At 43.8% G+C, this 24245-nt stretch overlaps 1 protein-coding gene across 1 annotated transcript in view; it reads left to right on the forward strand.

The window, feature by feature from the left end:
• Positions 1 to 23900, forward strand: part of LOC127437248 (growth arrest-specific protein 2-like) — a 93618-nt gene extending 69718 nt beyond the window's left edge. The window contains exon 8 of the mRNA XM_051692069.1: positions 23239 to 23900. Within this exon, the coding sequence (XP_051548029.1) occupies positions 23239 to 23448 (210 nt within the window). The 3' untranslated portion in view covers positions 23449 to 23900. The remainder of the gene's footprint in view (positions 1 to 23238) is intronic.
• Positions 23901 to 24245: the final 345 nt, after the last annotated feature.

A 24245-nucleotide genomic window follows, 5' to 3' on the forward strand; every position in this document is an offset into this window, starting at 1 on the left:
CTGGGCCCGTGGCTTTGCAGATATTCACCCGTCGGAAGGATCGGGTTACATCTGCTACAGAGATGGAGAGTGAACTAACTTCTGTAGCTTCAGCCGCGAGAGCTCTCTCCACAAGGCCGGTGTTATTTCCCTCGAAACGAGCATAAAAAGTATTTAGCTCATCCGGGAGAGAGGCAGCGGTGTTCATGGCGGAGTTTTTATTTCCTTTAAAGTCCGTGATGATGTTAATTCCCTGCCACATGCTTCTAGAGTTGGTGGTGTTAAACTGTCCTTCAATCTTGCTCCTGTACTGGCGTTTTGCGGTTCTGATGGGCATAACTGGCTTGTTTATGCTCCTCTGCGTTCCCGGAATTAAAAGCGGAGGTCCGCACATTAAGTGCCGCGCGAACATCGCTATTAATCCATGGCTTCTGATTCGGATAGATCCGTATTGTTCTGGTCGGAATCACTTCCTCTACACACGTTCTGATGAAACACATTACGCTATCAGCGTAAAGCTCGATGTCGTCATCAGAGGCGGACCGGAACATCTCCCAGTCCGTGCGATCAAAACAGTCCTGTAGCGTAGAGTCTGATTGGTCCGACCAGCACTGGATCGTTCTGAGGGTGGGTGCTTCCTGTTTCAGTTTCTGCCTGTAAGCGGGCAGAAGCAGAATGGAAGAGTGGTCCGATTTGCCAAATGGTGGGCGGGGGAGGGATTTGTAGCCATCCCGGAACGGAGAGTAGCAATGGTCCAAAACCCGGTCCCCTCGTGTGTTGAAACTAATGTGCTGGTGATATTTTGGTGCGACTGATTTTAAACTGGCTTTATTAAAGTCCCCGGCCTCAATGAACACGGCCTCAGGGTTTCCTGCTCACTTATAATCCCGTACAGTTCCTTGAGTGCCCGGTCTGTGTCGGCATGTGGGGGAATGTACACAGCAGTGATAATGACCGCTGTGAATTCCCTCAGTAGCCAGAATGGTCGACACAGAAGCATGAGAAATTCCAGATCAGGAGAGCAGAAAGACTTGATAGAAGCACATGGGCTCACCTGAAAAGGGGAATACCAAGAGTACTGGGCATGGTGGTGTTACTCCTCCGCCAAGTTCGTCACTGGACAGTGCTAAAGAATTAAAGAGGTGTCCGGAGTTCACCGGTACGAGGAACTGTTGTAGACAAAAAGCACACATTATCACCTTTGAAAAAGGGGAAAGGCGCAATGCAAGCAGTACACCAAACCGGCTACCCGGTCTACCTGCTGTTACCCCATAACACTCAGGTCGAAACCGGGTCTATGCATAGGTTATAAAACCTCGCAAAGGTATTGAGCGTAGCCCAACCCACAGCACTGCATATGTCTGCTAGAGAGGCCCCTCTTGCCAATGCCCAGGAGGATGCAACACCTCTAGTGGAGTGCGCCCGGACCCCCAAGGGGCACGGCATGTCCTGAGACTGGTATGCGAGAGAAATGGCATCCACAATCCAATGGGCCAACCTCTGCTTGGAGACAACTTTCCCCATCTGCTGTCCTCCAAAACAGACAAAGAGCTGCTCCGAGCATCTAAAGCTCTGCGTGCAGTCCAGATAGATGTGCAGTGTGCGAACTGGACACAGCAACGACAAGGGTGGGTCTTCCTCCTCTGAAGGGAGCACTTGCAGGTGCACCACCTGGTCCCGAAAAGGAGTGGTGGGAACTTTGGGCATGTAACCAGGCCGGGGTCTCAAGATAACTTGAGAGTGTGCCGGCCCAAACTCCAGGCATTCGCTGGTAACAGAGAGTGCCTGAAGGTCCCCCACCCTCTTGATGGAAGTGAACGCCACCAGGAGGGCCATCTTCAGAGACAGAGTGGTGAGCTCGGCCTGCTCCAGGGGCTCAAACGGGGCTCTCTGTAGGGCAGGTAGGACCACAGAGAGATCCCTTGAGGGGATCATGTGTGGTATAGGAGGATTCAATCTCCTCGCGCCTTTGAGGAACCTGTTGATCAGATCGCGCTGTCATTAGGAACTGCCGTCCAGTGTATGGTGGTGAGCTGCTATGGCTGCCACGTACACTTTCAGGGTAGAGGGAGACAGCTGTCTCTCCAGCCCTCCCTGAAGAAAAGACAGCACAGACCCGATGGCACATCTCTGTGGGTCTTCCCCACGGGAAGAACACCAGTTAGCGAAGAGATGCCACTTCAAGGCATACAGCCGCCTCGTAGAGGGGGCCCTGGCCTGAGTGATCATGTCTACCACCACTGGCGGAAGACCTGCTAGGTCTTCCGCATCCCGTCCAGGAGCCAGACATGGAGATTCCAGAGGTCCGGTCTTGGGTGCTGGAGCATGCCTTGCCCCTGAGTGAGAAGGTCCTGCCTCAGGGGAATGCGCCAGGGAGGAGCTACTGTCAGGAGCATCAGATCTGAGAACCAAGTCCGGTTGGGCCAGTACGGTGCAACGAACAGGACTTGCTGCTCATCCTCCCTGACTTTGCACAGAGTCTGTGCAATGAGCCTCACAGGAGGAAACATATACTTGCGTAGCCCCCGAGGCCAGCTGTACGCCAAGGCATCCGTGTCGAGGGGGGCCTCGGACAGGGAGTACCACAGGGGCAGTGAGAGGAGTCTTGGGAGGTGAACAGATCTATCTGTGCCTCCCCAAATCTCTCCCAAATCAGATGGACTACGTGGGGGTGGATTATCCACTCCCCGCGGAGCGTTACGGGCCGTAAGAGCACGTCCACTGCATGGTTGAGGACACCCGGAAGGTGAGTGGCTCGCAGAAACTTCAAGGTCTGCGACATGCGACGCGAGCGTACACCGCCTTGCGGTTTATGTACACTACGGTCGCCGTGTTGTCGGTTCGGACCAACATATGCTTGCCCTGAATCAACGGCCGGAGCCTCCTCAGGGCCAGCGATACTGCCAGCAACTCTAAGCAGTTGATGTGCCATTGGAGTCGGGGCCCCGTCCAGAGCCCCGACACTGCCTGCCCATTGTACACGGCGCCCCAGCCCGAGGCGTCCGTCATGACCACGACACACCTTGAGACCTGCTCTAGGGAAACACCTGCCCGTAGAAATGCCAGGTCCAACCAAGGGCTGAAAGTCTGATGGCACTGTGGCGTGATGGTCACACACCAGGTGACGTGGCGCCATGTCCACCTCGGGACTCGAGTCTGTAGCCAGTGCTGAAGCGGTCTCATATGCATCAGCCCGAGGGGGAGAACCGCCGCCGAGGATGCCATATGCCCCAGGAGCCTCTGAAATTGTTTCACTGGCACCGCTACCTTCTGCCTGAAGGTCTTTAGGCAGGTCAGCACTGACTGAGCACGTTCGGTCGTAAGACGTGCCCTGAGAAGGACCAAGTCCAACTCCAAGCTTACTCTTCTCCCAGTTGACCTGAAGCCCGAGTTGGTCGAGGTGCTCAAGCACAAGATCCCTGTGTGCACACAATAGATCTCGCGAGTGAGCTAGGATTATCCAGTCATCGAGATAATTGAGAATGCGTATGCCCTTCTCCCTTAGCGGGGCCAGGGCAGCCTCTGCGACCTTGGTAAAGATGCAAGGGGACAGGGACAGACCGAAGGGGAGGACCTTGTACTGGTATGCTCGTCCCTCGAAAGCAAACCGAAGAAAGGGTCTGTGTCAAGGAAGCATTGATACGTGAATGTATGCATCCTTCAGGTCGATGGCCGCGAACTAATCCCGCTACTCCTGGTTGGAGGCTTCTGTGAATATTACGTTTAAACGTATGGTTTAATGGTGCAACACTCAAATAATTAGTTGTTTATGCATTTATGCTATAACTAGTCTAAGGGCCCAAACATACTTCACGCAAGTATGCAAATGCAGACGCTTGCTCTGGCAGTTACAAACCTTGGACCACAAGGGTGCGAAAGAGTGTTTTAGGTGCCACGAAACCGGATGTGGTGGTCAACATGTCGACAGTTGAGGACTGTGTTTTTTTATTTTTATAAAAGTGACAAAAAATATGTTTGTATAATCTAACTTGTACAGAAAGACTCTCCTCAAACTGATGCTCCACCATGACGTTTGTTGATTGAAAAATAATAAATTGTATGTACTTGAATTTATAAATTGCGTTCTGGCACATTTCACAAGGCAACGACACGTGTAATCAAGCTTGCGTAGCGAGATGCGTCTGCATTCACATACTCATGTAGAGTATGTTTGGGCCTTTAGTTGTTATGCACAGATGGTGCAACTAGCCCCCGATAGAGGGGGATGTGCTCTCTGCCAAAGTTTGTCTGTTTCTTTCTTTAAAAAAAACAAAAAACTTACCGTTTTCTCCGCAGCTTCGCTGACTTTTTTATGCTTTGCTGCCCCTCTTTTGTAGTGTAATTTCATGTTTGTTTTTTTGTTTTTGTCACTGAGGTAGGCTAATCTATTCGGTCACAGCGAACTATTTGGCTCATATTCAAACAAGCTGTCTGACAGTGTTTGATAGCCAGCTGCAACAGTTAAAGAAATCTTCGTGATGAGGGAGGAGCGGGGTTCCTGTAAGGGGGAGTTGAATGGCTTACGAAGGGGATTTGTGTTATGACATGACTACTATATTGGGAAAAGATGATAGCCTAAAAAATTATTTTATTTTTATAGCTGCAATCTCTAATTCATTGGTTTTATGTAAAGATCATATGTCATTTATTTGACATGAACAGCAGGGAGTATCAGCCTTTAATTAAGCCCAGGGCAAATGAACAACGTTCTCAGCCTTGCCGTTGGTCAAGACCACCCTTTTGTTTGTTCTCTAGCTTCGCCTCTGCCTGGATCAAGTACAATTTTATTATGAGGTTCTTCTCTGGTTATTCCACCATCTACGTCCTTTTATATAGTCCATTCCCTATCAAGCACCAGCGATATAAACAAAGACAGCACACAGACTATGCGATCCCCCAGAATTAGAAGAACTGAAAATTACGTACTTTTGTGCATTAACTGCATCCTTTGTCGGGCATATTTCTATGACAGTGACACGCTCCTTTTATACGCATGGAAAATGTGATTCTTGTCAGAATATGGATTTATGCTCCATTAAATTACAGAGAATGTAAGCATTATTAATCATTTTCATCTACTGACACAAATTATGTCTAGTATTAACAGTAATTTAATCAACGCGCGCTTCACTTCTACCGGTCGATTTTGATTTTGCTTTTTTGGAATATGAAAAAATTAAATCAAACATATTTCTAAATTGAAATTACACTTCAAATGAAAAGAAAATATGATTCAAATTTGAAATGGCCAAAAAACATACCAATTCAAAAACATTTGACTTTCTCCAACTTCTTCCACCGGCCCCTTTTGCAGTGTCTTAAAAATCACTCTACAACAACAGGTGGGAAAATACCATTACAAATTAGACCATAAATACAATTGTAAATTTCAACATAATAATAATAATTGAAAAATAAACCATGACCCAAGACAGTTCAACACAAATCTCATACTTTTGTTTTCATATCAGACTCGTATAAAACGTTGATTGTCAGGGACATAATTTGATGTTCCACTATATATGTACGATATATTATAAGAGTTTGGACATTAACTTTATTACCACCTGCTGGTGAAATCACTAAACTGCAAATGTAGGAACTGAGTTTAAACTTTGCGCTGAATTAAGACGTGGTTTTCAAATGTCTTAGCGCAATGACCTATTTCTCAGGAAAATAGCAAATTGCACTTTGCGCCACTTCATTAACAAATAGTACACTCACAGTTTGTGTGTATACACCCACAAATAGCGCAAACACTCCCACCCACGGCCACCGGCATGAAAATTGCGATTAGAATTAGCGCTCTCACAAATATTTGATAAGATGCACTGCATGGTCATAGTGCGTAGCCCTACGCTTTACGCACTCGTGAAAATAGAGCCCATAATATTGATTTGCGTTGAAATTCTGTAAATTGAGAAGAAAGAAATCACTCAACAGCTGAAATTAACCTCCGGTTTGCGTCAGAGTTCTGTGTACACATGATAATACTGCGAGTCAGCTCGTTCAGCAGCTGAACTGAAATAGTTTGTGAAAGTGTCTCGACTGTTTTCTTTCTCGTTGAGCAAATCAACAACAAACTCTTCATCACTGCTGCAGCTTGTATAGAAATCAGTTTTCTTTTTTCGATCTGCTCGCTGGAGAATTCGAACTCGTTTGCAAGTGGTTCTTCTTCTCATCTGTCATAGACCAGCTCAAAGGTGCGTTGAGCCACCTACCGTACTGGGGTAAAATTGCTTGTCGATTAGCGCCACCTATTGTAAAGGCGTGAATGTGCTAACAGCGATCATTCACATCGCTTTCTGTGTGCAAGGGCCATTTGTCAGTGATTCGTATATCATTATCGCGTAGACTTCAGTGTGAAAAGGCCTTTGAAAGTTAGGATAATTTGGATTGCCATCCGTCCATTAAATACGGAATAGTCCCGTATTCAAAGAATTTATCATTAATAAATATTTACATTCTATAATAAATAACCCTATCAGTTTATATTATATGTTATAATTGGGAAATATGACATTTTACAAGTTTTTTTTTTTTACTTGGGGAAAAAATGCTCTCTAGGTAGGCAGTTCACTTTTTGTTGAACAGAGCTTCAGTTTCTTTATCGACTGCTGTGTGATTTCTTTCATTATTCTGTAAAACACCCACCCACAGCAGTTGGGCATCCCATAACACCACTGGCTCCACTAACTGACAAATAGTGATGAGTGAGATGGGTCTGGTTACCATGGGAACCTGTCACTTAGCAACGCACAACCAAAAGACCTGAAGATGCTTTTGAGGATCCACATTGTGTATCTGTGCAATCAGATGTGTTTTATCACTCCAGACTGAACAGCCTGATTAGTGATAACATCAATGCCATCATTCAGAGCTCATTAAAAATGGTGTTTAATGAGCGTTCTTGCTCATTAAAAGGATAGTTTACCCAAAAATAAAATTTCTCTCATCATTTACTCACCCTCATGCCATCCCAGATGTGTATGACCTTCTTTCTTCAGCAGAACACAAATAAAGATTTTTAGAAGAATATTTCAGTTCAGTAGATCCATACAATGCAAGTGAATGGTGACCAGACCTTTTTGCAAAAAAATCACATAAAGGAAACATAAAAGTAATTCCATATGACTCCAGTGGTTAAATTCATATCTTCAGAAGTGATAAAAAAGGACTTAAATATTGATCTGTTCTTCACCCATACCTATCATATCGCTTCTGAAGATTACTTTTATGTTTCCTTTATGTGATTTTTTGTACAAAGGTGTGATCACCATTCACTTGCATTGTATGGATCTACAGAGCTGAGATATTCTTCTAAAAAAAACTAATATTGGCATTATATTCATGCTGTTTAGCCAGAGGGGAACTGGGCCCCACAGTGAGTCTGGTTTCTCCCAAGATTATTTTTCTCCATTAACCAACATCTTATGGAGTTTTGTGTTCATTGCTACAGTCGTCTTTGGGTTGCTCACTGGGGTTCTAAATACAATTATTATTGAATTATTTATTTTTATACACAATTTACAATCATATGTAAATTATTTAATCAAACTACACAATGATCACTCTAAGACTTTATAGATATTACAGTTTCATTTTCTGTTAATGCATGAACTTCTGTAAAGCTGCTTTGAAACAATGTGTGTTGTGAAAAGCACTATACAAATAAAAATGACTTGACTTAATGTTCATTCAGTGGCCTGTGGAGAATCACATTAGTCAGTGCAGGTTTTAATTGAACTTGCCTTGAGTAATGCAGCAGAATGCATCAGTGCTGCCCCCTATAAAACTGCACCAGTCCCCTGTGTGATATCACCGCTTGATACATTGTTTTACCACGGTATTTACCTTGAAGAAATATACTAATACTATGTATTCGTAGAACAAGGCAAGTGTTTTGCAAAAAATGTAGTTATTGTAACGTGATTCTATGAGACCAACTTGGATTAAATATGTAATTGTTGACACAAATATTTATTAAATAAACAAAGGAGATCGTCTGTGTCTCTATTGTATCCATCTTTGGCTCATGTCTGATATTAAACAAACGGTAACTACAATCCTTTTCATACCTTACATCTCCCAACAGCCAAATATTTTGCCTTGAAACGTGTTGCCCGGCAACCAAGGCCAAGTCTTTCTAAATTACAAAAAATCAAAAATCAAAGCAGGCCTTCTGCTTTCTCTCTTTCGTTTTCCAGTGGAATAAACAAATCGCATGAATGCGTCTGAAGGACACATTCCTTTTTTGTTTGTCTTTGAGAAAGACCTTCCAGGTGCTGGCAGTCCTGATGCTTTAGTATTGAATTATCAGACTGCTATTTTGAATTTAGCTCTGGTTTAAATGCACTGTTTGTTGCAGTGTACGTTTTGCTGTATCATTGAACCTGCTGAACTTTGGTACTCCTGTGACAAATTGATTGTGTATGTTCCCTACTGAGGGATCTTTTAAAGATAACCTTCAAAGCCACAGACCTGAACTGCTTTATATAACGTTGCAAGTGTGTGTTTGTGTACAGTGTGTGAATATAGGGGTCCCATTGTGACCTATAGAGTCTAATTGCTATATCTGTGGCTCTAGTGCCTAAGGGCCACATAATCCCCCATCTGGAGTGGCCCGACCTGTGAATGTCCCCTCCATCAGTCTGCTAAGAGCCTTATGAATGTTTAATATAATTTCCCCCTCAGGGTTAATACGAGCTGCAGCACACTGTATGTGATTTCTCTGCTGTTGTTTATTGTTTAGTGTGTATTTGTTCTGTTTTTTTTTTTTTGTTTTGTTTTTTTTAGTTAGTGTCTGTAGGTTATGGCTTGATCAGCTCTTTATCCCACAGGGGACGGTTACAATGCAATATCAGAGTGACATTTTGTCATTTCTCACCCTTAATGAAGCATTCTTTAGCAGCATGTGTGTTCAAGGCTGCAAGGATGGAGATTACAAAAGAAGAATGAAATGCAGCAGAATTATTTCAATGCCTCTTATTCACTGGGACTGTGATTAACTGTTATTATGTGAAGGGCGTTTTTGCGGTATATAGCTCTGTGAGTGTCCCTTAAGTGGATGATTGTTATTGATTGGGGGAAAATACATTCAAGTACATTAATAATGTATTATGCATTAAAAATGTGTTATAAATGTAAATCAAAACCAAAAAGGTAATAGGAATTTGTAAACAAAGCACATGTTTTGTTTTGGCCACACATACAGTAAACCTCTTCAGGGGGGTTGTAATTGAAAGACTATTAAATGGTCTATTCAAACCAAAAGTAAAACAAATACCTGTATTTGCAGGTATAAATGAAAAACTGCTAACATTTTTCACAGCCTCAATGTCGGCCAGAAGGCAACAGTTCAAAAAGGTAGTGGGCAGGGTGAGTGGGGTCCAGAGTGATTTTTCCAGCCTTTTTCCTCACTCTAGAAGTGTATAGTCCTTGAAGGGGGGGCAGGGGGCAACCAATAATCCTCTCAGCAGTCCAAACTGTCCTTTGTAGTCTTCTGATGTCTGATTTCATAGCTGAACCAAACCAGACAGTTATTGAAGTGCAGAGGACAGACTCAATGACTGTTGAGTAGAACTGTATCAGCAGCGCCTGTGGCAGTTTGAATTTCCTCAGCTGGCGAAGGAAATACAACCTCTGCTGAGCCTTTTTCACAATGGAGTCAATGTGGGTCTCCCACTTCAGGTCCTGTGAGATGGTAGTGCCCAGGAACCTGAATGACTCCACTGCTGCCACAGTGCTGTTTAGAATGGTGAGGGGGGGGGGGTCAGTGTTGGGGTGTTTCTCCTAAAGTCCACATTCATCTCCACTGTTTTGAGCATGTTCAGCTCAAGGTTGTTTTAACTACATCAGACAGCCAGCTGTTGAACCTCCCTTCTGCAAAATGCAAACTGCAAACTTCAGGAGCTTGACAGAGGGGTCCTTGGCGATGCAGTCATTGGTGTAGAGGGAGAAGAGTAGTGGGGAGAGCACACATCCCAGGGGGGCACCAGTGCTGATTGTACAGGTGCTAGAAGTGAGTTTCCCCTGTCTCACAAGCTGCAGCCTGTCCATCAGAAAGCTGGTAATCCACTGACAGATAGACATGGGAACAGAGAGTTAGTGTAATTTATTCTGGAGTATAGCTGGGATGATGGTGTTGAAAGCTGAACTGAAGTCCACAAAAAGGATCCTTGCATATGTCCCTGGTCTCTCCAGATGTTGCAGGATATGATGCAACCCTATGTTGACTGCATCATCCACAGACTTGTTTGCTCGATAAGCAAATTGAAGGGGATCTAGAAAGGGTCCAGTGATGTTCTTCACGTGGGCCAACACCAGTCTCTCAAATTATTTCATGACCACAGACATCAGGGCAACAGGTCTTTAGTCATTAAGTCCTGTTATTTTTGGTTTCTTTGGGACAGGAATAATGATTGAGCGTTTGAAGCAGCATGGGACTTCACACTGCTCCAGTGATCTATTGAAGATCTGTGTGAAGATGGGGGCCAGCTGGTTAGCACAGGATCGAAGACACGCTGGTGAGACGCCATCTGGGCCTGAAGCCTTCCTCGTCTTTTGTTTCCAAAAGACGCGGCTCACACCATCTTCACAGATCTTAAGTGCAGGTTGAGTAGCAGGAGGGGGGAGGAGGGGGGTTACAGGAGGTGTTGGTGTTTGTGTGAAGTGAAGGTCAGAGTTTGTGTGGGGAGTGAGATTGGGCCTTTCAAATCTGCAGTAGAACACATTCAGGTTGTCAGCCAGTTGTTGGTTCCTACAGGGTTGGTGGTAGGAGTCCTGTAATTTGTGAGTTGTTTCATGCCACTCCACACTGTTGCAGGGTCGTTAGCTGAAAACCTGTTTTTCAGCTTCTCAGAGTATCTTCTTTTAGCCACTTTGATTTCCCTGTTCAGTGTGTTCCTGGCCTGATTGTACAAGACTTTATCCCCACCCCTGTAAGCATCCTCTTTGGCCTGATGAAGCTACCTGAGCTCTGCTGTAAACCACGGTTTGTCACTGTTGAACTTTAAATAAGTCCTAGTAGGAATGCACATATCCTCACAGAAACTGATATATGATGTCACAGTATCTGTGAGCTCGTCCAGGTCTGTGGCTGCAGCCTCAAAAACACTCCAATCCTTGCAATCAAAGCAGGCTTGTAGTTCCCGCTCTGCTTCATTGGTCCATCTCTTTACAGTCCTTACTACTGGCTTGGCTGATTTTAATTTCTGCCTGTAGGTTGGAAGAAGATGAACCAGACATTGATCAGAGTGTCCCAAAGCTGCTGTTGGGACAGAGCGATATGCATCCTTTATTGTTGTGTAACAATGATCCAGTATGTTCCTGTCTCTGGTGGGGCATGTGATGTGCTGTTTGTATTTGGGCAGTTCACGTGTGAGATTTGCTTTGTTAAAATCCCCAAGAATAATAATAACTGAGTCTGGGTATTGTTGTTCCATGTCTGTGATTTGACCAGCCAGCTGTTGCAGCGCTGTGTACAAACATGCATTTGGTGCGATATACACACTCATCAGAATAAACGAGGAAAACTCCCACGGTGAGTAGAAAGGCTTACAGTTAATAAAGAGTGCTTCCAAATTAGGACAGCACATCCTTTTTAACGTTGTTACATCTGTACACCAACATTCATTGATATAAAAGCATGTTCCACCACCTCTCGTTTTCCCCGTTAATGCCGCAATGCGAACCGCTCTGAACAGCTGGAAGCTTGGAAGATGTAACATGCTATCCGGAATGGCTTCACTCAGCCAGGTTTCTGTGAAGCACAAGGCAGCAGAGGTTGAAAAGTCCTTGTTTGTGTGGGTGAGGAGATGTAGTTCGTCCGTTTTGTTAGAAAGAGAACGGAGATTCGCTAAGTGAATACTCGGCAGCGCTGTTTGAAATCCGTGCCGACAGAGTTTGACCATTGCACCGGCTCGTCTCCCTCACCTGCGTCTCTCGAACAGCAGAGTTGCGCCTCCAACTAAAATGTCTATCAAAACGCCTGAATATTCGAAAACCGGGAAAAGATTGTCTGGTACATGCTGTCGAATGTTCAGCAGTTCGTCTCTGTTAAAACTGACTGGAAAAAGATTACTAAACACAGGACAAACAAACAAAAACAACAAAAGAACTGAGGAGCTCCACACTGAGGCAGCCATCCGTGGCGCCATCATGATTATCCGTGAGCAAATTAGGTAAAAAGTAGGCATTGATTGATACACAAACAATTCTTCTCAACATTCTCTTGTACATTTATTGTATATTGCATATACAGACATTTCCTGCAGTAAAAATACTTAAAAGTTTGTTTTTAAGCTTCACAAAACCTGTCTCCGGTTTATGCTCGGAGGTCGCACCATCTTGGAAATGACGTGAAATGAAGCTACTCGCTGAAGTTGGGGTTCATCAAGTTCACAAATCAGATGTCCAGCTTCAAGCGGTGTTCCAGTCATTATTTTCAAGTCGGAAGTGGAAAATCCAGAGTTCCGAATTGTCAGGAATGCAGCATAAGGTCTATACATCTAAACTTGAGATTGTGGCAATCGGTCACATGACACGTGAGAGCCAACAGCATTTGACATCACTGATGTCACAGCTGTCGTAACCGGTTGTAACGCTTGTTGAGGCACAATTTTGAATGTTTAAATGAGCTTCGGATTGGACTGTGACAGAGGATGGGAGCGCTGATTGTTGCTGAAACACTTAAAGCTGGATCTGTTCCTCACACAAAGCGATCACAGAGCACAAATAGCATATATTATTTTTTTTATGGCCATTTTTATGGTGCTCTTCTCAGATTTCGACCTGCATCTCAGACATTTTAAAACTCTCTTTGTGTCCCACAGCAAACAAAACTATGAGCAAATAAGCAATGAATAAATAAAGCAATGAGTAAATGATGACAGTATTTTCAGATCATTTAAGAGTAAAAGTAAAGCAGTGGGTCCTATTTGTCTGCTTTGGAGCTGTCCAGATCTGATAATCTGAGATAATAAGATAATAATAGAAGCCATGACAAGCAGTGGGTGCCTGGACTAAAGACCTCTGGGGAATGTGAGCATCCGAGAAAATAATTTACAAGAAATATTGCCTCTACGTCACACAGGCTCAGTACAGCAACTGACACTGCACTTTGCCCAGAGGGAGTTCCACAATGGAAACCGCAGGTGGCAGAAAACCAATAAAAGGGTGTAAATTTAACACTAAAAGTGTTAAAAGAGTTTGATGGCAAAGGTTTTTCCACCAAATAAGTTTTTCACAAGTTCTTCTGAATGCCAAGATTAGGCCAGAACCTCTACGCTAGTGCACAGGCACAAATGCTTGACCAACGCATTGCAAGCATGCAGCCCAGTTGTACATTCTTAACACAAGATTTTGCTTTGTAGTGGTGGTAACAAACCTCAATACTCAAGGTGATAGTTTCCTTCAAATGATTGTGCCATTAAACTGAATGTGTTATTATTCAGGTGGCAAGCTATAAACATGTTGGCAGTTTTAACTAATGTTAACTAAAGCCGAGTGCAAACTCAATGAGTTTATGGTCCTATTCCCTTGTTGCTTGTCAGTCTTCAGTCAAATTCATGGCACATTTTGAAACTTTATGTCAGACTCTACGATACACAACGTAGCTAAAACTTTGGTTCCAATCATCCTGATTGACAACACTGACTGTCTTATCAGTCCATCGTAGAAGCAGTTACACTCCGCCATGACAGTAGTTGACCTGAAAGTGAAAACTGACCATAGAAGCAGACATTTTACAGTTATGTCTGTTATGGCATTGCGGCAATGCTGAAAAATGCAACCTGTATAAAATTGAGCATGCAAAGCTATTTTGTGCTCAGTTACTTGCAAAGTTTCTGCCTTGACATTTATGTTAATTGACCAAGGTTATCAGCTGATGCTGATTATTGCTAAATTGCCCGATCTCATGAAAATTACATGACTGTGACGACATTTTTGCAAAATATTACCAGATATTATTTACCAGAGATGGGCCACTTCTATTAAAATGAATGGAAAAAATTGGAACGCCCAACAGCGGTCAACGGATATAAAAAGGAAGATACAGACATTGCCTGTCAATCAACTCGACACACTCATGCGCATTAGCTATACAAGCTGAGAAAATTTTGTTTTTTAGTGTAATCTGAGGTAAAGAAGCACAATTTATGATACCAGTGTTGTCAGATTTTACTGCTGATTTGAAATATGTCCTTTGATCGTAATCTAAACCTAACTGATCTGTGTCAGAAAAGCAAATGTGGGATAAAAAAAACACTTACTGAAGCAACCACATAATTTTGTGGCGCTTCTATGACACATTTGTTTCACGTGTTGATTTGCATGCTCTTCAGTAAAAGTGTTTAAATAGCATTTTGTGAGGAACAAGGCAAAAAGTGTTAACTGATAATCTGCAGTTTTAATCGTCATTTGAGTGAAAGTGAATAACAGTCGTTGTTGTAGTGTCTCTAGTGTTCATTTCACCAAGAAACTGCTGCGATGCATTTAATGAGCCACATAAAAAAACAAAAATTCTAAAAAATTTAACTATACCCTAACAAAACATTAGGGTTGCCGCACATTCGCCACTCATTATTTTAACATGCAAATGAGCTTGTTATTCACAGCAAGTGTTTGCCAGAAGTTTGCAGCTCTTCACCAGTAGTGTTGATCCTGCAGCAAATCTTTGGCGACAATGAAGAGTTTGGCGATCTTTTCTTTTGACATAGAAGAAAACTGTTAACGTATATACTTGCTATAGTGCCAATTCATGCAACGCTGAGAATGCAATACATATTTTTTGCATTCTGACATACTGGAACACAATGTGTGAAATCTGGCTCATGTACTGTAGCTTAAAGCATTGTCATTCACATATTTGTTATTGTCTCTTGTTCTTTGTTTGCTATATCCACAGTTCAATATCGATTCAGTTCACTTGACATTGCAGTGAAACGCTTTGGGGAATTCCTTCTCCAATTACCTAATTGAAGCCCTTGTATCATAATGGCAATCTTATGATTGGCAATGCAGTCTGAGCCACGCCCTTTTAGGCGCGCATTTTTCCTATATAAGCGGGCGCTCAATCACCAATTATTCAGAATTTTCTTCCTTCAAGACCGACATCGTCTCGTCTTGACTGCGACAATCTTCTCATCTGAACAGCCCTCTCTTCACCGTTGACGGACACCTTCCAGCAGACAGGATTTCCCTGCAGACACATCAGGGCATTCTTAACCTGAATCTCAGCGCCTGCAGCGAAAGATTTACCCACCCCCTCTGGTGTTCCGGCAAAGAGTTTCTCCGCCTTGCTGCCGGCATCGGGTTCTTCCCTTCATCAAGACATCTACCCGCTTCCTGCAGCATTCCCGAAGAAGCTGTATCCTTTGAAATATATACAGTATATATATGTGTGTGTGTATATATATATATATATATATATATATATATATATATATATATATATATATATATATATATACAGTATATATATATATATATAGCGGGTCTTTATATGAGTGTTTTACGTCACTTGGATGGAATATATATATATATATATATATATATATATATATATATATATATATATATACAGTATATATATATATATATATATATATATATACAGTATATATATATATATATATATATATATATATATATATATATATATTCCATCCAAGTGACGTAAAACACTCATATAAAGACCCGCTTGTGTGTACGCGTCTTTATAAAGATGTCGTATCGCAAGTGTTCCTGTGAGTGACACATTGCTCCTGGGACGCACTCACGCCAAAGCAGCTCTCATGGGTACAGACTGCCCTCACTGTGAGGACATGATTCTTAAGACGCTCTGCTCTAGGGTCACCCTTGTTCTGAGGGACAGTTCCACCTCCTGCATCCTCCCAACCACTTCCCCTGTGTTAAGTCTCGAGGGACCACATGAGGAAGCACAGCGCGAACGCAAGGTAGTGATGGAAGAACCCGAGGAGGATCTCAAGCCGGCGCAAGCCCCACGAGCCCCTTTGTCTTCCCATGCAGCATCACCGCCAGTACAGTACGCACGTGATGACCTCCGTTTTCTATGGATGAGCATGGTGTTGTATTCAGTGGGAATGACAGTGATAATGATGCCGTGTCCTTTGCAGCTTCGGACATGGGAAAATGGTCCATGGAGGATGTTGCAGCCCCTGCCCCCAGTGAGAGTGAGGAGCATGCACATGCCACTTGTAAGAGCTGATGTGGGTCCCCTCGCGAGTGGTTGAGGAGCTCGGTTTACAGTGGTCCCCTCCAGTCGAGTCAGAAATATCTCACCTGGATGAGTGGTCCTGCAGTCCGGCCACCGTCAAAAGACTGCGTCTCAAAGGGCAGTGCCATTCTTCCCGGAGATCCGGCTTGCGTGTTAACTCGCCTCATTAAGTGTTGGCCTTAGAGTCAGAGGACCGCGATTCAAAACCAGCCATCGACTCAAGCTGATACATGCCATGACAGAATCATGGATATGACACGAAATTTCGTGGTTGCCTCAAGATGGTGCTGCGGGTCACAAAAAGTCACTGGTGACTCAGTATGATGACTCACCGCTCTATTTCAGATCAGCACCCAGCGGAGAACCCCGCCCCCACTTCTCCGGCTCCGCCAGAGACAGCTAATCCATCAAATAGTTTTTGTGTTGTGTTCAAATAGAGAATGTTCTCACAAGAAACAGAAATGCGCTTGCTTTGAGACGCCACATTCATACACTGCTCATCCTCGCCAGGTATGCTGGGATGATAGACAAATGTTTTCCTTTGTGTTGTGTTCACATAAACAGTGGTATCACACAAAAGAGAAAGCGCTGTTTGCATCTGCATGCGCTGCATGTGCTCAACACGCAGACACATTAACACGCTGTTCACTTCCCCTCCTCGCCGGAGTACGCTGGAAGATTGCATGTGTGTTGTTTCTGTGTGATGATTTTCTCACATGACAGACAAAGCACTGGTTGCGTCTGCTCGTGCTGCACATGCTCGACATGCACACATTTACACTTCCTCTCCTTGCCGGAGTTCGCTGGGAGATTACATGTGTGTTGTTTCTGTGTGATGATTTTCACATAAATAATCTTCTCACACAATAGAGAAAATGCTTGTTGCATCTGCTCGCGCTGCACATGCTCGACACACATGCACATTTACACGCTGTTCGCTTCCCCTCCCTGCTGGTGTTCACCAGGAGGCTTCACGCAGGCTGTTTCTGTGTATTGTGTTCACATGTACACTACCGGTCAAAAGTTTTGAAACACTTACTCATTCTTTATTATAATTTTTTTATTTTATTTTTTTATTTAGAATAATAGTAAAGTCATCAAAACTATGGAATAACATAAATGGAAATATGGGAATTATGTTGTGACTAAACAAAACTGTGTTATATTTTAGCATCTTCAAAGTAGTCACCCTTTGCCTAGAATTTGCAGACATGTACTCTTGACATTTTCTCAACCAACTTCTTGAGGTATCACCCTGGGATGATTTGTAAACAGTATTGAAGGAGTTCCCATCTATGTTGGGCACTTATTGGCTGCTTTTCTTTATTATTTGGTCCAAGTCATCAATTTCAAAACTTTTTTTTTTTGTAATTACATTTTAGTTTTATAATGAAATAAATTAATATGGTAGCACAATTATATTTTTGTCTACAAAACTAATTTCAAACATTTAAGTATACGCCTTCAGATCAAAAGATTTTTAAGATCATGAGAAACATTTCAGTCAAGTGTTTCAAAACTTTTGACCGGTAGTGCACTATGTTTTCATAAAAATGTGCTAGTCGCAAATACTGAGACGCACACATTCACACATTGTTCAATCCCTGCCAGAGTTCACCGGGATGATACACAAAGATTCTTACAAAAAAGTGAAAATGCTCATGATGCCTTCACGAGACACACAGACATTCTCATTTCAACCCCCCTCCCGCTGTAGTTCATCAGGACTGGGATATTACACAGAATGTTGCTTCTGTGTGTTGCATTTAAATAAAGGATGTTCTCATAAAGAGAAAAGTGCTTGTTGCACTGCACATGGCACACGCACTTGAAGAAGTCCTTCACGCTTCTTTTACCCACACACTCTGTGCATAACCACACCTCAGTGGCGAGCAGCAATCTAACTCCTCTATTGAGCGAGCCGACACACCCGTTATCGGTCATCTATGGTCCCGGCTCGGGATGCATTTATGTTGTGTGTAGGAACTCACAATCTCCTCGCAGAGAATGCGATAGAGATTGTTACGAACTGCAGCACACACAAAGGTTCTACAGCCGATGACTTCTGTTACAGAGTGAGATGGCGGGCTTCGGCCCATTTTAGATCCAAGACGCTTGAACTGCACGCTCGCAAAGTGCCCATTCAAAACAGTATATCAAAAACAGATCTTACTGCACATCCGCCCTTAGGCTGATTTGCGTCAATACATCTGAAGGACACACACGTACTTTCATGTACGAGTTGCAGCTTGTCTCATGCTGTTTTTGAGAATCGCATTCGAGGGAACAGCTTATTAATTCAGAGGCCTTTCCTTGTTTCTCCACACTCTCCAAGTGTATTGATACAGCGCTCGCTCTGTTGAAGCTGAGCAGCGTGCACATTTTACTACTCTGAGGCCCAGGCTGTACAAATGGCAATGTCAAACTGGGCAAAAAGAATCTGCCATCGCACTGTTAGGTCTTTCACATAAGACCTCTCCAACGCTGGCAGCACACCTGGTGCCAGGGGCGCATAGGCATTGACATAACTTGTCGCTGTCTGGCTGCTCTAGCACATTGGACAGCTCCAACCTTTTAACAGCATCATGCTCGGTCAGGTCTTCTGGCAAAAGGTGGTAATCATGGATGCGTTCAGTGCAGGCTGAGGTGCGCTGTGTGGCAGGCGACCAACCTTCAGCACCTGGCACTTCAGTCGTCTAGAAATACTAGCTCTCTCTTAGCCTTGAAGGCTTTGCATTCTGAGATAGCGAACCACCACGTTCTGATTTGATAGGACAACAAGAAAGTGGTATCTTACATAAATGATGTGCCCTGCTGGGGTGAATGCCATTCTGCAAGCTACAGCGCTGTCCACGAGACGCCTCCTTGTGCTGAGTGGCATGTGTTTACAAATTGGTGCTCTTCACGTGGTGAAGACTCAGTGTACTGCTCCATAGCTGAGATCCTCGCGTTCCTCCAAGAATGACTGGACACGGATCTCACCACATCGATGCTTAGGTAGCAATAATGTCAGCATATCATGCCCCGGAGGCTGGCTCCTCCATGGGCAGACATGTTCTATTTTTCATTTCCTCTAGGGAGCGAGGCACCTAAACCCCCTCACCCTGCCACAGTTCCAGCTTGGGATTTAAACCTGGTGTTGAAGGCGCTCACAAGCCCCCCGTTTGAACCAATGGAATTTGTAGAGTTGCATGTGCTTTCTCTAAGACCATGCTCCTATTGGCTCTAGCCTCAGTTAAACAAGTGGGTGTCGGTCAAAAACTCATGTCTGGTATTTGGGCTGGGTCTTTCAAAAGCCACCATCAACTCAGAAAGGCTACGTGCCTAAGGTTCTATCTATGCTTTTCGGGGCTCAGGTGGTCCACCTACAAGCCTTCTCTCTCCCACCATTTAATTTGGATGAGGAGCAGTCAGTGCATTTGTTTGTTATACCCTGTGCGGGCATTAAACATGTATGTGGAGCACACCTGCCAGTTTAGGCTGTTGGATCAGCTCTTTGTTTGTAATGGAGGATGCACAAAAGGCATGTTCGACTCCAAGCAAAGGTTCTCTCACTGGATCGTTGATGCGAGTGTCTTTGCTTATGAATCACAGTCCGTGAGATGCCCTATTGGTGTGAAAGCGCATTCAACTAGAGGCATGGCCTCTTCATGAGCATGGACAAATGGTGTGTCCTTGCAGAACATATGCTTTGCAGCAGGTTGGTCATCACAAACACTATGTGGCGTCCATCTCTTCCAAAGTCTTCTCTGTCTAGAGCGCTTATTGTTCTAACATTCAGCAGGTGAGCCCACACCCTTTTATAATGGATGGGATACCAGATATATGGATATTTTGGTACAGCCACCTGTAGGCTGTTGTTGAAATTACCCCCCTTAGAAGTCACAAGCACTTCCAATAAGGAATACATTTAACGGTACTTTCCGTACCGTTGGTTGTGAAGGGGTTAAAATTTAATCACATCAAATTCAAGGCTCTGACTCTGGCTTTCAGGACAGCCAATGGAACCGCACCCTCTTACTTCAAATCACTTCTTCAGGTCTGTCCTCCAACTCTCTCTCTGCGGTCTATGAATGAGTGACGCCTAGTGGTCTCATCACAAAGAGGCTCAAAGTCTATTTCACTATCGTTCACTATCTCTGCTCCTCTGTGGTGGAATGAATTTTCAACCTCCACACGATCTCCTGTTACCTTCTCAACATTCAAGAACCAGTTGAAAACACATCTGTTCTGGGAGCAATTAACCAACCCACATTAACTGCACTTACTACTGCACTTAACCTGCAATTCATGTAAAACAAAACCTTGCCTGTCTCTTTCTTTTGTGCTAGTATCTTAACTATTCCAGCCACTGTGTCTTATACTGCAGATGTTGTTAAACTTTGTATAACAAATTGCTTGTTGTGTGTCTCATTTGTAAGTTGCTTTGGATAAAAGCATCTGCTTAATGACTAAATCTAAATGTAAAGTAGTTATCAATGCAACTAACCTTAGGACATTGCTTCATGTCATCTACCTACTGTCATGATGTCTGTCTGCCCTCCGGACCCTGACTGTTTTCTGTTTGTGCATGTTTGTCATGTATATGTGTAATTGGCTCTGTCCGTGTTTCTGTTAGCCATGTGCTTCCTTGTCCTTGCCTCCTCGTTACCCTTGCCACTTTCCCTCGTTTAGTCCTTGTTATGTTAATTGCTTTCACCTGTTCCTCATATGCCTTACCTCCCTATTGTGCCATCTTCCCTCTTGTATTTGTCAGATTGTTTTGTTAGAATTAAGTCTGTTCTTGTTCCTGGCTTGTTCCTGTTCCTGGTCGGTCCTAATTATTTTCCTTACTCTAGTTTATGTTTTGATTTTGTTTTCTCCCCCCCATGAGAGTTTTGTGTTACCTGTTCTGTTTTCAGTTGTTTAATAAAATATATTTTATTTTTTTACTCATTCCTGCATCTGGGTCCTGTTTCGTCATTGTGACTTTGTAAAGTATCGACATAATTTTTGACAATTTAAAAAAAATTAATATGCTAAACATCACATTTTCCGCTTAGAACGTACTGCCGATGCAATTGAAAACATAGGAGAACGGAAAATGAAAAACAGACTTCAGTATGAATCGGAGGACAATTCTGCATTCAGGAAAAAGGTTTCTTTTTGTTCATTACTTCCCACATGACACAGAGCCAAGCAGGCCAGGAAACTCTTCAGACTCCGGCAGGAGGACAAGTCAGTGAGGGGGTAATCGTTGGAGATTTTAGTGCTATCCTTGGGTCTGGGTCACGATCAGGCCAGCCTTATGCAATTCTTTAGGGCTGGTCTGCATGAGCACATCAGGTCTTGTGTCCCATAGATGAGTGAAGGGGCAAGTCTTTCTGCTACAATCAAGTTTGCCTTAAAACGGGATGAGTTTATCTCAGCCTGTGCCTCGGAGGACTTCCTTCCTACTAGATACTCGCTCACCAGCAACAGACGCGGCTGACTGCCAGGAGGTGGAGGGGCCTGCTGTTGACCACCAGGAGGTGAAGGAGTTCGCTGCTGACCACCAGGAGGTGGCAGCTATTCCCGTGGCTGACTGCCAGGAGGTGGCTTCCATTCCTACTGCAGTGTTTCTGACAGTCCTGAGGAGGAGGAGAAGGAAACCAAGTAAGGTGCCTGATCCCCAGTCGCTGCCAACACTTACGGCCACGGAGGCCGTTCTCCAGTCACTGCCAGCACTTTCGACCATGGTGGCCATCGATTTCCCTGAGGCCATTGATGAGCCTGTCCTGTTCCCTGTGGCCATTGACGAGTTTGTCCAGTTCCCTGTGGTCACTGAGTCTGTCAAGTTCCCTGAGGCAGTTGACAAGCCTGTCCTGTTCCCTGAGGCCATTGACGACCTTGTCCAGTTCCCTGATGTCATTGTGTCTGTCCAGTTCCCTGAGGCTGACGATGAGCCTGTCTTGTTCCCTGTGGTTGTTGACAAGCTTGTCCAGTTCCCTTTGGTCATCAAGTCTGTCCAGTTCCCTGAGGCTGTCGACAAACCCATCCTGTTCCCTGTGACTGTCAACGAGTCCGTCCAGTTCCCTGGGGCTGTCGACGAGCCTGTCCAATTCCCTGTGGCCATCAACAAGTCCGTCCTCTTCCCTATGGCCATCAATGAGCCATCCTGTTCCCTGTGGTCATTGACGTGCCCGTCCAGTTCCCTGTGGTCATCGAGTCTGTCCAGTTCCCTTTGGTCGTTGACGAGCCCGTCCTGTTCCATGTGGCCGTCGACGAGTCCGTCCAATTCCCTAAGGCTGTTGTTGAGCCTGTCCTGCTCTCTGTGGCCATTGACAAGTTTGTCCAGTTCCGTCATGATCCTGATCTGTCTGCTCTCTGGTTCCTGACTGTTTTCTGTTTGTGTGTGTTTGTCATGTGTATGTGTAATTATTGTTAGCCATGTGCTTCTCTGTCCCTGCCTCCTCGTTACCTTGTCACTCTCCCTCATTTAGTCCTTGTTATGTTAAGTGCCTTCACCTGTTCCTCATGTGTCTTGCCTTTATATTGTGCCCTCTTCCCTCTTGTATTTGTCAAATCATTTTGTGAGTTTATTTAGTAATCAGTCTGTTCTTATTCCTGTCATGTTCCTGTTCCCTGTCGGTCCTAGTTATTTTCCTTATCTAGTTTATGTTTTGATTTAGTTTTCTCTCCACTTTGAGATTTTTGTTTTACATGTTCTGTTTTCAGTTGTTTAATAAAATCTATTATTTTATTTTTTTAGTCATTCCTGCATCTGGGTCCTCATTCCTGATACGTTTCGTCATTGCGACTTTGTAATGTATCAACACATCATTTTTGACAATTTTAAAAAATGTAATATGCTAAACATCACATTTTCCGCTTAGAACATACTGCCGATGCGATTGAAAACATAGGAGAATGGAAAATGAAAAACAGACTTTAGTATGAATCGGAGGACAATTCTGCATTCAAGGTGGATAGTCACTAGTCAACCCATGCATGATGTAAAGTGTATCTGTTAAGCCTGAGATCTCGTTTTGTCTCTCTAGATGCTGCATAATAAGCATGTGATGGTGCGTGTTGGCGGAGGCTGGGAGACGTTCGAGAGCTACCTGCTGAAGCACGACCCGTGTCGCATGCTCCAGATCTCGCGTGTGGAAGGCAACATCTCACCCGTCTCAAGGAAATCTCCAAGCATCAAAGACCTCACACCTGACAATTATCTGGTGGTGGCGGCCCACTACAGAAGCAAGAAGTGATTAAGAGACTTCAATGGCCAAAAACAATGGCTTTAACTTGAAACTTCACTTTAAAGCACAGCTCATTAACAGGTACACATGGAATTCATTGGCTTCTAGAAGTAATAAGTGTATAAAAGAGAAAAACAATCCATAACAAAATACGAGTGTTGATCAGCTAGTTTGACAAAATAAGGGCTCATTCCAAATTGGTGCACTTGATGTGCATTCGCTGACCTTGTGGACCTTCACTCTTGCTCATCTGTTAAGTTCACAAGAATGCAGAATGCTCATGTTTCGTTTAGGTGGTTTCTTTTTGGTCTTTACTGCCTCATGCGACCATTTGCAGATCCTGCACTGGTGCGGACTACTACCAGTTAGCTCACGTGTCAAAGTGCACACTTGGAAACTCAGAGGAGGACCGCTAGGACTCTGAGACAGGGCTATACATGTACAGTATAGGCTACATTCACACAGTCAGTATTTACAAATGGGGGGGGGGGGACCTCTCAAATTGTTCTATTCATGCAATGGTGTACAGGAGCAACTGAAATACTGTCTGTATGAAAAAATCAAGCCCCCTTTCTATATACACAATAGTTGAAAATATATAAAAATAAATAAATAAATAATTATAGTAACAGTGTTGGGAGAGTATTTAACTAAAAGTAGCTACGCTACTGTGACGATGTAAAACCTTCGGATGACACACTGCTTAAAACTCTGTCTCTGAGTTACGAGAATCCGACAAGAAAAACCACAACACACGAGACAAGCTACTGCAAGTGCTGTATGATTTGGCACAACTATTTGAGCAG

This window comes from Myxocyprinus asiaticus, chromosome 48, assembly GCF_019703515.2.
Source record: "Myxocyprinus asiaticus isolate MX2 ecotype Aquarium Trade chromosome 48, UBuf_Myxa_2, whole genome shotgun sequence".
NCBI lineage: Eukaryota > Metazoa > Chordata > Actinopteri > Cypriniformes > Catostomidae > Myxocyprinus > Myxocyprinus asiaticus.